At 32.1% G+C, this 13838-nt stretch overlaps 1 protein-coding gene across 1 annotated transcript; it reads left to right on the top strand.

Moving 5' to 3' along the window:
- The first annotated feature begins 2363 nt into the window (after positions 1-2363).
- Positions 2364-9728, top strand: LOC106637113 (Peptidyl-alpha-hydroxyglycine-alpha-amidating lyase 1). Its single transcript, XM_014349770.2, has 6 exons — positions 2364-3283; positions 3376-3559; positions 4561-5187; positions 5280-5693; positions 6369-6593; positions 8755-9728. Exons 1-6 carry the CDS (start codon positions 3194-3196, stop codon positions 8934-8936), a joined length of 1722 nt encoding a protein of 573 aa, XP_014205256.2. The 5' UTR covers positions 2364-3193; the 3' UTR covers positions 8937-9728.
- Positions 9729-13838: the final 4110 nt, after the last annotated feature.

A 13838-nucleotide genomic window follows, 5' to 3' on the forward strand; every position in this document is an offset into this window, starting at 1 on the left:
TCTCTTTCAAAGAGGAAGATAAAGAGATGAAAAAGGTGATGTGCTTGTTCCAGAAAAAGAAGCACAAGCACACACTTTTTCCACAAACACACATAAACACGTACGCGCACGAGCTTCCACATCGTACGTGTACAAAACTACAGAGAGTCGCGGTGAACGGCTGGATCGATGAGCGACAACGCGGCTCCAGAGCTTTGCTCGCTCACTCGTTCATACAGTTTTGGACTTGCGTCGTGCCGCAGCTGCTGCCGCAATGTACCTCCCCCTTCTCTCCCGATTGAGCTTAAAATTTTGATAATGTCGCGAGAGTTAAGGGATGCTGTACTCACAGCTCCACGATTGAACGATTTAGTGGCTCCAAGATTTCTCGAACGAATGAACAAAGCTCACTCGGTTGGCTCAGTTTTTCCGTGAGTTTCACACATTTTGACTGTTTTTTGATAAACACTAATCACGCGTACCGATCAAAGGACAGGAGCTCGAGCTTTCATCGGTTTTATCCCAAAATAACGAGTGCCATTTAAATACAGTACCGATTTTAATGTTTTTTTTTTTAGACATACCCTCACGACGTGAACAACGTCAAATTCGCCACGCAACTTTGTAATATGCAAATTATATAACGCGACGTAGAGATTTAAATTACGGTCGTATGAATTTATAATGCCATTGATAATCGCCTCAGCTTCACCACGTGATAACAAACACATTGTGTATTCTATACGTATAAGATCGATTCGCACGGGATTAAATTCGAATTTTAAATGAGCAATATCACGCGCATCAAAGAAACAATACGAAAAATCAATCGTGTCGTCACTTGCGTTGGAAATACTTTGACTTTGGTTTCACGATACCTTTGTCAAAAAGTCAAAGCAGCACGGCCACAATCAGCGGGTTGTAAAGCCGGCGTTGATTTAACAACCCATCGGGGCACCGTGCAAATAAAAAGAAAAATCTCTCTGCCCTCACACCCCCTATGTACGTGTAACCTCACTCTCTGTCTCTCTCACTCACAAACAAACGCGCTTTCGCAAAGTGATGCGCCAGCAATAAACGTCTTCAGATTCCCAGGAAGGACGCGTACAAATCTAACGTTCTTACTCTGATTCCCGGAGGATAAGACGCATCTCCCCCCCCCCCCCTTTTTTTTTTTACTGTGAGACAAAAAAAAACGGAGACCCCAATTCCGGTACGTATACGATACACATACAACGCTAAACTTTTCCACCTATAAATTATAATGGATGTAAGGATGGCACATATATACACACACGCGTACTCCTGAGACAAGTGACCATGTTTTTCTTCAGCTTCCTCTCGCTCCTTTTCTCTGCCGCTCTCTTTCCTTTATTTTACTCATACGCGATACAAATGCGTCCTGGCTGGATTCCAATTCGACGTCGTACCAAAAAAAGGCTGTTTATACTTTTGTAGGTATACGTTTATAAAATGGGCCTTGGCCAAGTGCACGACTCATTTTTACACCTTTCATGAGAAAGATTACTTCTCATTTATTTCGAAGCGAGGGATACGGAAACATGATGGTTCTTCTTGATGTAGAATAGATAAGGATCTTATTCTGTTATTACAATTGGACACTATAATGTCACTAACACAAATTGTCCTACAAAGTCACTGTAATAATAATACCCTCTCTGTTTATGCCATTTCCATTTCTTAAAATTATTTTCCACCAAAAGAACTATGAATTACATTAAAAAATAGTGAAGATTTAGGTGAGGCCTTTTTGCCGAAAATCGTATGGATTTACTATAAAATAGGTAAAGTTTTTTAAAAGTTCAGTCAAAATAGTAAGGAAATAATGCAAGTTGTTTTTTATAGGCTGTACGATTTTTATTTGATGAAAGTTGAAAATATGGACTATTGTTTACAAAAAGCATTCATAAAAACTTGATAATTTATTATTAACTGGTCTAAAAAAACTTATGGACTGATTTTCGATGCCGTCTCGACATCTAACATTTGGCCCCAAAAATAGGCCATTTCTTCTGCCTTACCGGCCCAACTTACTTTACTACAGCCAGTAACGGAATAATCTACCATACCGTTTTGAGCGCGCAACTGCCGCAAGGACCTTTATCGCTAACCGAATCGTAAATTTGACACGTAGACGCGGATGACGTAGGTAAAGGTACAACCACATGGTAGACATTGCTAAAGTATGGCACAGCAAAAGTCAAGCCAATCGGGGCAAACAGGACTCGAGGATACACTAGTAGCTATACTATTGCCACGGGGGGATCTTTCTCTAATTGGCCGGTGTTGTCCTGAACCATACAGCCCAGTGGCGCACAATGTGGTTTCCCTTTCAAGTCATCGACGCGATGTCCGAGGGAGATGCAGAGTATTCCCAAGTATCATATTGTGCAGTTACTTCGCTCGTTTAGTTGTGCCAAAAAAAAAAAGACTTGGTCAAAACACGTGTACTTACGAAATTATATTGACGTCGCTAGGGGGCAATACCATAAAAGTGTCTAAAATTCATTTCTTGAAACGAGGAGAATGAGAAAGTTCTGTACAGCGCTAATTCGAAGATCAATGTTTTGAACATAAGGTGTGGGTGTAGGGTGTTGGTAAAAGGGACAGTCGCGTTCGCTCCGTTCAACAAGTGTCTCCGATAAAAAAAAAAGAGAGATAGAAGAAGAAGAATTGCGTGGGTGGAGTGGGTAGTGATAATAAAGAATTATATCCAGCCCTTGTTTCGGTGTACGGCAGTGACGTAGGTCACAAACTCCCCTAAAGATATGGATTTTGTAAGACTTGGAGGTATACCCCAGTGACGCGTTGTTGTGGGAATTCCAAACGAAATGGCATTGTGCAGTCGAATACACAAATGGAGTGGATGCTGGACGACAACGCGGCACAGCCGTCATCTCCTTATTCGCTAACAGCAGCAGCAACAGCAGAAACGGAAAGACCAGTGTTAGTTACCGCGAACACTTGAATCAATATTAGCGAATGTGATTGTGTTTTTCATAATTGTTCCATCGCTTATCTGTTGCTGCTGCTGGAATTAATTAATTTTTTCGAGTTGAAAAAAAAGAGGTGAAAAAAGTTTAGTTATATCTGCTGATTCTCTTCATTTTGGTCGTTACTGCTGTCGTGGTCGTTGTTCTCCAAGTGGAGTTTTGGCAACTAATGACGCAAAGACGAGCTTCAGGAAATAAGGATGAAGATGCGCTGCGGCATCATTTGCCGCTGTTTTTTGCTACTAGCAGTGGCTTGTCTTCTTCCTGTCGCAGATGCAGTCGTCAGGGTGGTGAGTGGGCTATTTCTTTATCCTTTAGTTGAAACAGTTTTTGAACTGTACGTTACGTACATTTTTTCCTCATTTCCATCAATTTGTTTCAGGAGAAAAAGGTTCATCATTTGCAGGATCTTAAGTTTGACGACGAAGAGTACGATGATCCTGAAATTGATGAGCGAGATAGTGGACCAGAGTATCCCATCTCCCCTCTTGATCAACCAATGCGCAAAAGGGTCAACTGGTCGAATGCTCCCTCAACTAGTATTACTTCAGATAAACTTGATCCAAGTTAGTACATTTATTTACTTACTAGTCCTAGAAACAGTGGTGAGTGAAATTGCAATTCGGGGATTGATTAATATTTTCGTAAAGTAATCGAAACAGTAATCAAACGTTCATGTGTTGTTTAATATTAAAGGCCAATGTATCTAACATATGTAATGGTATACATGTAGAATCATATATTATTAATAATGTAGTGTGTGAATTGCAAGTGAAAAAAATTTACTAGTTATATTTTTAACGTGGTAACGATTTGAAGTTTCAATAGATGGTACTTAAAAAATTACTGATGTTGAAAAAGTCCGCGTTTGCAATTTCGCTCAACACTGACTACATATATATGTATATAATTCTTGGAAAAATTTCAATTATTTAGGCAGGTGCTAAGAAAGCATACAATGCATCTCTCGGTGTTTGTTTTTTTTAATACAGTTCCAAAGATATCTTTTAAAAAAATCGTAAGCCGAATTTCTAATTTAAAATGTAATAAGGTGCTTTAACATACACACATTAAAGTAACATTTTTTAAGAGTTTGAAAAATTTATTTAAAAAACATTTCCGTATTGTTCAGTAAACACAGTCACTTTTAACTCATTTAATTTATTATTTAATAAGTTTTTACAGTAATTGTTAACTAAAGGTTATCAACATCAATCTCTTGATTAATTTTTGGATTGTAGTTAGAATAAAACATAACAAAACGATAATTTCGACAGTAAAATTTGTATGAAACTTTGACAGTTGAGAACAACTTTATTATAGCAAAAAAATAACTTTGCATATTTTAAAAATTGTACGTGATATTTTCTCATCTTTAAATTATTTTTAAATTATTCAGTCATAAAAAGCAGTGTCAAAGACGCAAATTAAAACAGAAAAATGTCGATAATGGACAGTAAAATTTTTTAAATTAATTTAATTACGATGTTTTCACGTAATGATTTAACGTATTTACATAGCTATCGTACTTAGTATAAACAATAATATTTTGATACTGTTGTAACAGATATAAAGTGGGACATGAGGTGGCCCTTTTCTATTGACTTTATTGGTCAAATATCGGCAGTGTCGATACATCCAAATGGTAATATCGGCATATTTCACAGAGGCGAGAGAATCTGGGACTCTTCCACGTTTGGCAGAGACAACAAATTTAATATAAATAGAGGCCCTATTAGACAAAGTACAATTATACTACTAGAAAAAAGTGGCCAAATGATATTGGAGTGGGGAAGAAATATGTTTTTCCTTCCACACGGCCTAACGATTGACTCGGAAGGTAATTATTGGGTGACAGATGTTGCCATGCACCAAGTTTTCAAGTTTAATGCTCAAGACATTGAGAAACACAAGGAGCAGCTCATGCGACAGAGTTTCAGTCAGAGAGCTAGTTCTGCTGAAAAAGTCGATGTAAATAATTTATTTGAAAATAGTGTAATAAATGCGTCATTGGTCCTGGGTGAAGCTTTTCAACCTGGAAACGACAATTTAAGGTTTTGTAAACCAACTGCAGTCGCGGTATTAGATAACGGAGACTTTTTCGTCAGTGATGGTTATTGCAATTCAAGAGTCATTAAATTCAATAAGAATGGAGAGAGAATACTGCAATGGGGAAGAACTTGGGGAATGGAAGGTATTACTAATGATAATCAACTAGTAATAATTATTTCCATTGACGTATATTTATTTTCGTAATTTGTGACTACTTAACAATTATGACTTCAGGTAAAGCAATGTACAATAATCCAGCACCACAGAATGCACTTCTCATACCACATTCTCTGGCACTGGCCCAAGAGCACGACTTCATATTCATCGCGGATCGAGAAAACGCACGAATAGTCTGCATCTTTGCGAGTAACGGTACATTCCACAAAGAGTACAAACATCCAGCGTTTAACGGCGCAATTTACAGTATCGCCTATGCAAATGATCGCGTATACTTGGTAAATGGTGCTCGGTACCCTGAAAACACTCACACCAGAGGCTTCGTTTTGGATATCAATACTGGCGAGCTACTCTCACAGTTTGCCCCCAGTTCTGACATGGACAGTCCTCACGATATTGCCGTGACAGCAGATGAACGTGAAATTTACGTGGTCGAGCTCAATACGCACAAAATATACAAGTTCAATCAAGGTAATTTACTACAACAGCTGTTTCTTTGTACAAGTAAAGTTACTTTTACACGTGATTGCTTCAATCGTGGTCTGATCGTAGTCCTAGGATTTCAAAACCACGTAAACCATTGGTCCTTATTATTATGAGCTAATAAAACATTTTTTTAAAAGTTTTAACACTGAATTTGAGATAAGGAGTTACTCTGCACTTGAAGCAACAAGGAGAAATTAATTAAAACTTATAGTTTGGAAATTTTCACCTTATCGGTAATTTAATTGACTGATTATCTGTTTAATGAATATTAGTTTGGGAGTTCAACATTTTACAAAGGACAATTTTTTTATTTTCTGCTTATGATTTACTATAAATTAACTTGGAGTGATTTTCAACTCTCAATAATTTTTTTGAGAAATCAATGGTTTTTTTTAAAGATATTAACACTTGCCAATTGATGTTTATTTTTAAACGGTACGAGCTATACTGGTTTGCATGGAAAAAAAAAAAAAAAAAAAAAAAATTGAAACAACAAGGTTGCCTCGCAAACATAGTAGAGATAATATGTGTACATGTTAATTGGTTTGACTATATAAATATTTTTGAATCAATGCATTGTACTTATATTTATACCTTATACCTTATAAGTGAACCACTTTAAGATTGAAATAAACGTACATTTTTATTTTTTTGTTTCAGATACGAGAAATCTTCCATCTCCAAAAAGGACAAGATCCAATATCACTTCAGAAGAAGCTCGTTTGGCCAAGTCTTCGATGAGTAGCAGCATGAATGGTGTGAGCATAGAAGCCAAAAAACCTGGAAAAAGTCGAACGCTGACAATAGTGGCCATCGTCTTTGCCTTATTCTTCATCGTTTTCTGTATTTTACTGGCAGCACTCGTAGCGAGATACCAAAAACGAGGTAGCCAATTTCAATATGAACAGTCTTCGGTTCAATTTAGAAAGCTAGTCACATCTTCTGTGTAGATAGTTTTACACTATTATTTATAATTTTTATTTAACTTATTGATATTATTTTAATTTAAACATATATATTTTTTTTTATGTACTTAGTGCATACACATTAAAAGCTTTGATGTTTTCCGTTCGTGCAATGTCAGTGAATTGTACGTTTACTTTTGAAAGTATTAATTAACAGCAGAGATATGCTCTTCTGTTTTACATGTAATATTTCTTAATCGTCATATGATGCTGCTTGTACATAAGTTTTACTAGTATTTTAATTTATTAATTTTTTCGTATTAATGTCGCATGTGATGTAATATTTTTAATGTTTTTTTATTTATTCGTACCGTGTAATGTAATGTGGAGAAAAAAACCGCAATTAGGATGTACTATGAGGATTTTAATTAACATTGCTATTGATCTGCTTCCTATCTGCTGCAGACTGTCAAAAACATTTTTTATCCATTTTATCTGGACCTTGACAATGATATAGTTCGACTGTTTAACTGCTTTCATTTTTTGTCACCGCTTTGTCTTTTTTTTCTTTAAGTGTTACAGCTGTAAAATTTTTTTGAGTAGTGCAGCTTGAGTTAATTAATAAAAACAAAAAGCTTATACTTTACGTTTTGTCTCAGTTTGTATTATTTTACTTTTATATTTGTTACGTAAAACTGTTTTATGAACCAAGCGCTTGGTTTTTTATATTGTATGTACTGGCTTAATGCACGTCCAAGTTATATCCTCATAAAATTACTTTGAAGTACCATATGAGGCCGACGAAATGAGTGTACTCTTAAGGATTGTCAAACGAAATGTTGTTGGACCCTGAAAGGATAAAATTTAGAATAGTTATTAATTGTTTAATCTCTGAAAGGCTTACGTCCTTTATTCTATTTGATTTGACCTCAAGTCCTCGCATACTTTTAGAAAATTCGTTACTTTATTTATTTATTTGTTTTTTTTAGTTAAAAAAAAAATTGAGATTTTTTGATAAACTTAAAGAATAAATCGAATTTAACTTTTCTACGTCTAATGTAAGATCAAACAAAAAATCAACGTTTTGACTGTTGAATCGGAAATGACATAAAGACCTTCCAAGATATCTTTAAAGAATTTATTAATAATGATTATTTTAAAACTGGTTTTAATATCTTAATGGCTTTCTTTATTTGTGACAAGTTTGAATGTCCTATCATCTGCAAGTGAAAACTACTGTAGTCTTGTGTCTTACAGCTTGATGAACTATAATAATCAGTTACCGTACGAGGATTTACTTTTGTTTGCCCTCTTAATTCGTTAATTGTGTTGAATCACAGTAATACAATATTCATTGAAGCTACGCAACAGAATGTCTAACTTTCATATTCGATTTGCTTGACCTAAACTTCTATATAGGTGTTGCTTGTTAGGTCAACCAATTAAACTTGAAAACTACATTTAAAAAGGTTCAGCAATAACTGAAGTGAAAGATGAGATTACAAAAGGGAATAAATTATCTATTGTATTCTGATAGAAATGTAAATGGGCTATTTAAAAAAAAAATTTGGTAATATATAATCTGATTAGTTTTTCCCAAAATTTTGTTGAAATTGATTCGTTTGTTGATTCATATGAAAAATATTGTAGTCGAGACCATCTAAAAAACTATTGTTTCTATGCATTTAGCACAGGGCAGGTGGCTAACTTAACACATTTATCTTAATATATTTTTATTAGCTCATTATTATGCATTTTTTTAGGAATTCATGAGTTTAAAACTGCATTAGTTGTTCGTAGTAAAGGTGTTCTTTTTCATTATCTTTATTTTTGTCAACAACTTAAAAAATTTTCTACTCTCTACAATAAGTTACGTTAAAAACTTGAAATAAACTTTTTGCATGAGTGTGCTTGTCAACTCTATGAAATTTTTTATAGAGGCATATTTATAATTTATTGTTTTTGTGGTTTAGAAAGTTATCTCATTTTTTGTATTAATAATTATGAATTTTTTGTTTTACTTTTATGACAGCGTAGTAAAAAATATCTCAATTTAATTAAAGCTTTGTTGTCCGTTTGTTAAAATGTGTTAAATACTTATTTATTTATATCTGAGAACTTAAAAATATTCTTGTGGGCAGGATGCATATTTCCACCGCGGAAAAGAAGAACGGAATGGAATGCCGATAAAAAAAACAACTTCAAACTGTCCAGTCTGTTTTTCGAAGGACGACCAAATTCTCGTGAGTTCAGCAAATTAAACACTGAACCCGAAACTTCTGACGATGAAAATACAGAAAGTAGTTTAGAAAAAATAATCTAAACAGAATTCAAATAGAAAGCAGGTAGTTGTAACAAAAAATGGTCGTGAAAGTTTGCTAGGATGTTGCATCGTCAATCTTGAAAACTATATTTTACGTACAAAAAATATTGACATTTAATAATTGTATACTCTAAGAAGATTTAATGCTTAAAGATACAAAAAAAAAAGAAATATATATTTTTAATCTGTCACTGCAAGTTACTGAAAATGTATAAAGAACTAAACCAAATATAATTAAAGATTTTCGCAAAAAATTAATCAATTTTTTGGAACATCAAGAAACACAAAAAAAACGGTAATTTATTTTAATTTAACCAAAAACTACTTATAATAAATGTTTGTTACAAAAAAAAATATTTAAAAACTTTTTTTTACATAGACAAGTCTCAAATAATATTATATATGTTCTTTATAAGTATTTCTCCGAAGTATTTTATTATAAACATCAAACTGCCGCACAGAATTCGAATAAAGTATTTAATGAAATGTTAAACCAAACAAAACAATATTGAAATGATGAAGTATCAAATTTTTATGCATTCAATTTCAGAGATACCGCTTCAAAAATTTACTATACAAATTTATATTTTTCATCTAGTCTACGCTTTGTGGTTTATGAACGATATAATCAATCATGTTTTCATATTACATTTCTTGCGCAAATATAATTTACTTTTAAAAACTAGAGAAAATAAAGGAGTTAAAAAAAACTTTCTCTTTAATTATTTTTCTGTGATAATTTGAAATAATTCCAATTGAATTCATGTGTATTAAAAAGTTCCGTGTGAAGTGTACAAGAAGGTACAAATACTAAGAATATTTCAATTTCTTTGTTATCAATAAGATTAACTTTTATAACAATGATATTTCATAGTTTTATTATTTCAATGACATTAAATAAATGTCATTTTTGTTATTTGAGTCTATGGTTTATTATATTCAGTATTTTTGTAAATATAGAGCAAACTTTTATCTGTTTGTCTTACGTATGAATTGTTTTTGCCAAAATATTCCAAATGTTTTAATATTTATTATCTGGATGTACTGTTGTAGCTGACATAATCGGAAGTATCAAAATGTACGTACAAACTGTAAAAAAAATGTATATGAGCATTTCCACGAAAAATTATCTGCTACTTGCTTCTGACAAAGTTAAAATAATGTTTTTATGTTTGTCACCAAAAAAAGTGTCTCAAAGGCATTTTCAAAAGCGTTCGATATTGTGACTGGTAAAATGAAATTTTCTGGATTTGTGGATGGTTACACTTTTTGCTTTGGTAAAAATATAAGGACCTTCTTTGAAGTAGTCGTGTATAAATATAAGACTAATAATTAATGTACAGAAACACATCTTCAAATTTTTTCAGAAACACACGATGACTGATTTTTTGTGGAGTTCCTCATGTACATGTGTATGAAAAATAACATTAATTTAGTTGTATTAATAAAATTCAAAACAGAAATATGATAAAATGTACATTCAAAGCAGAGAAGACATACAAATAAATACCATTTTGTGTGTGAGTATGTATATTTTGAATAAAAGTAAGTGTTTTTGAATTTCTGTTCATTTTTTCTTCCATAAAATATATTGATTAATCCATTATGATTATTAGTACACATAAAGGTAAATAAACAAAGACTTAGAGCTACTTTAATTATAATTTATTTTACACACTCAGCTGACTTCTATACACAACTATACAACGATAAAAATTAGCATTCCTTTATTCACCTTTACTTTTTTTATTTCACCATTATTGTAACGTGCTCTCGACAAGATCATATATTATGTAATACACACGATAATCAACCAATTCCCTAATAAATACACTATTCACTGAGTATAACATGAAACCTTTTTTTTTTCCTCTTATTTAGAGGTGATATCTGTGTTGCATTATGCCCCAGTGCTTATCATGTTGTAAAAAAAATTTTGAGAAATGCCTGAATTTTTTAGACCCAGAATAAATATATCTTTTTTTTTGCTAGTTGGTTTTTTCAGTTTGTAAATGACTTTGTGTTGCGGATTCAATTAGTTTTGAAAAAATAATAATTGGAAACGAAACTACTTATCTTGTGTAAGTTAATTTATAGTGCCAATAACGTACTTTTTGTATTATAATTTTGTGAACATTATTTTATCTGATGGAATAACGAGCTTATGAGTCTTTCATTTAAATAAAATCTTAATACATGATTAAAGTTAATTATAAATAAATTTGGTATGTCAAACTCACTCTGAACAAAAATTAGCGCTTTATAAGAGAACCAGAATTGTCGTTTGCAACAAATATTACACTTAGTCGCCAATTTTTCATTCTTTCTATCTTTCTTTCTTTTTTTTTTTTTTTTTTTTTTAATTCAACTTTTCAATTGTAGTTTTTTGTACATGAAAAATCGTATACGAATGTTGGTACATGATAGTACAGCCTAAACCTAATTAATTTTCACGATACACAAGCTCATGCCAAGTTCACTTGTATGTTATACATTTTGTTTTATTTATTTATTTATTTGTTTATTTATTTATATAGTTATGCATGTTTATTATTCATCTTAATCTTTCCTCTTATTTCACTTGTAGCTACTACGGTAAATTCGTGTGTATATATAATAACTATGGGATAATTAGTACGCAATGTCGTTTCGCTGTCTCTGCTTTTTTTATATTTACGATTAAAAATTCTTTGCTAGTTTTGTTTATTTCACTAAAACACGACCAGTAAAATGTCTTCGTTTGGAATAATACTCAACTTACTTTTTGTATAATATATATCAACCGCTTCCTTATCGTGTTTATGTGAAACTTTTATGCATATGTATTAGCTCCATTGCTCGTATTAATAGATTTGAGCATATAGTTACTATTCAAATACTTTGCAATTTGAACTAAAAATATTTTTACTATTATTTATAACATAGTACTTCATAAAATTTTTTCGTAACCAAATAATGACTTTCATTTTGAAAGAGAAAAAATTTACAAACTGGAAGTTTTTTTCATATTTGAAAGTAAAGTGGTTAAACGTAATTTTCTAAAAATGTTTAGCACTATTGTTTGCGGCAAATATTTTTTGTTGCGTTATGTGTTATCAGTTATTAGTTGTAATGAAAAAATTTACAGCCAAAGTAGTGTATTATACTTTGAGAAAATAAATTCATTTTTAAGTGTGAAAAAAAAAATTGTGCTCCATCATGTACTGTGTTTCTCAAATGTGTGTCAACTTCTTGGCATAGGAAATGGTCTCCACAAATGGGGAGAATATAATAAAACGGCGCAATCGAATATATCACAATATGCCAAGGTGTGTCATAATACAGAATATAGACTTTATGTATAACTCCAATTCAAAAATGTTACTCGCACTTTCAATCTGACTTTGTCGTATACGTACACAATATATGCTGACGGTGTAGAGCTAATGTTGATTGGAGAAAAAATGCAATTAAAGAAGGATAATTTTATCAATACTAAATAAATACTGAATCATACTTAGTTTCTCTTGTTCAATCTAAATGTAATTTTTATTTTTAACAATCACATTTATTTTTAATATTTATTTTCTTTCGAAATACCTTATACTACGTTAATAGTTTTTTCTCTACATTTCAATTGCCTTTCTTCCCAGCTAGAATGTACATACACAATATGTTAACTTTAATTTCGTTATACAACTGTAAGGTATAGACGTACAACGCATATAACTTATAATTTATTTACAAAACGTGTACATCATCTCGGTGACAACGATGGAAATCTCGAGGGAAATCTCACATTTATATGTACTCGACGATTACTTGCTATTCTTTTATTTTTACATGGATGAATTATGATAATAAAACTGTATAATTTTCCCTTATACTTGATATTCTTGACGTTTTAAAAAGATTTAGTACACCTATTTTAAAACGTAAAATTATAACGTTGAATTGATACATAGTTTCGCATTAAATTATGTAACGAGATAAGTTGTCTAGTCCGAAGCTTTCATGTTGCGTATACAATTTTAGTATATCTTTCAAAAATATCTATGTGTATTTATTTTTAATATGAGTATACTGCAGTAACATATTATCATGCAACGAGTGATGAATTCAACTAGGCGCTTTTAATTGAAAAAATAAATCGCCATGATATTCTGTGCATCAGTTTAATTTTTAAAGCTTAATCGGTAATTAAAAAATCTTTAACAATTGTAAACAAAGTGCACTGGTTCAGTATTGACACGAACGTATTTTTGTCTGCTTCGTTTCTGACCACAGAAAAAAGTATCTCATCTGTCCACTTAATTTTGTAAGTAAGACCGGATGGACTAATTCTCTATATGCTTGGCTAAAAATATACTGGGGTATTTATAAAATAGGTCGACTGCTGTCAATGAAGAAGAACAAAAAACCACCTCATCAAGCAAGTATTGTACATAACAAAAATAACGTCCTAATGTGAAGTGAGACAATTAAGTTTCTACTTAAAAATTTAGTTCAATCAGTGAGCAGTTATACGCTACGATTAATTTTTCCAAAGGAAATGTGTCCATCACTAATATTCATTATTCCAATGCATCACCTTTTTGCATATTAAATTTTTTCCGTTTCATTGCACACCTCCCGCCATCGTATTACAAATAGTATAGTATTGTAAATCGCAATTTTTTTTCACCTCAACGTTTATTTATCTATATTATTATTATTATTTTATATATGCACGGCTTTGACTTGACTACGGTTTATCGTCGATTCTTTTTACTTTTATTAATATTTACAGTGTCACATACGATACTAAGGTAACTCGTCGTATACAATTCGATTTGTCTCACTTGACAGGCGAGACGGAATGGATTTTGTGAAACGCAACGTCGCGTCGCATCTTTAATTAATATTTATGTATATATAATCAAG

This window comes from Copidosoma floridanum, unplaced genomic scaffold (assembly GCF_036245765.1).
Source record: "Copidosoma floridanum isolate Cflo_tuat_1 unplaced genomic scaffold, Cflo_Japanese_pri ptg000029l, whole genome shotgun sequence".
Taxonomy (NCBI): Eukaryota; Metazoa; Arthropoda; class Insecta; order Hymenoptera; family Encyrtidae; genus Copidosoma; species Copidosoma floridanum.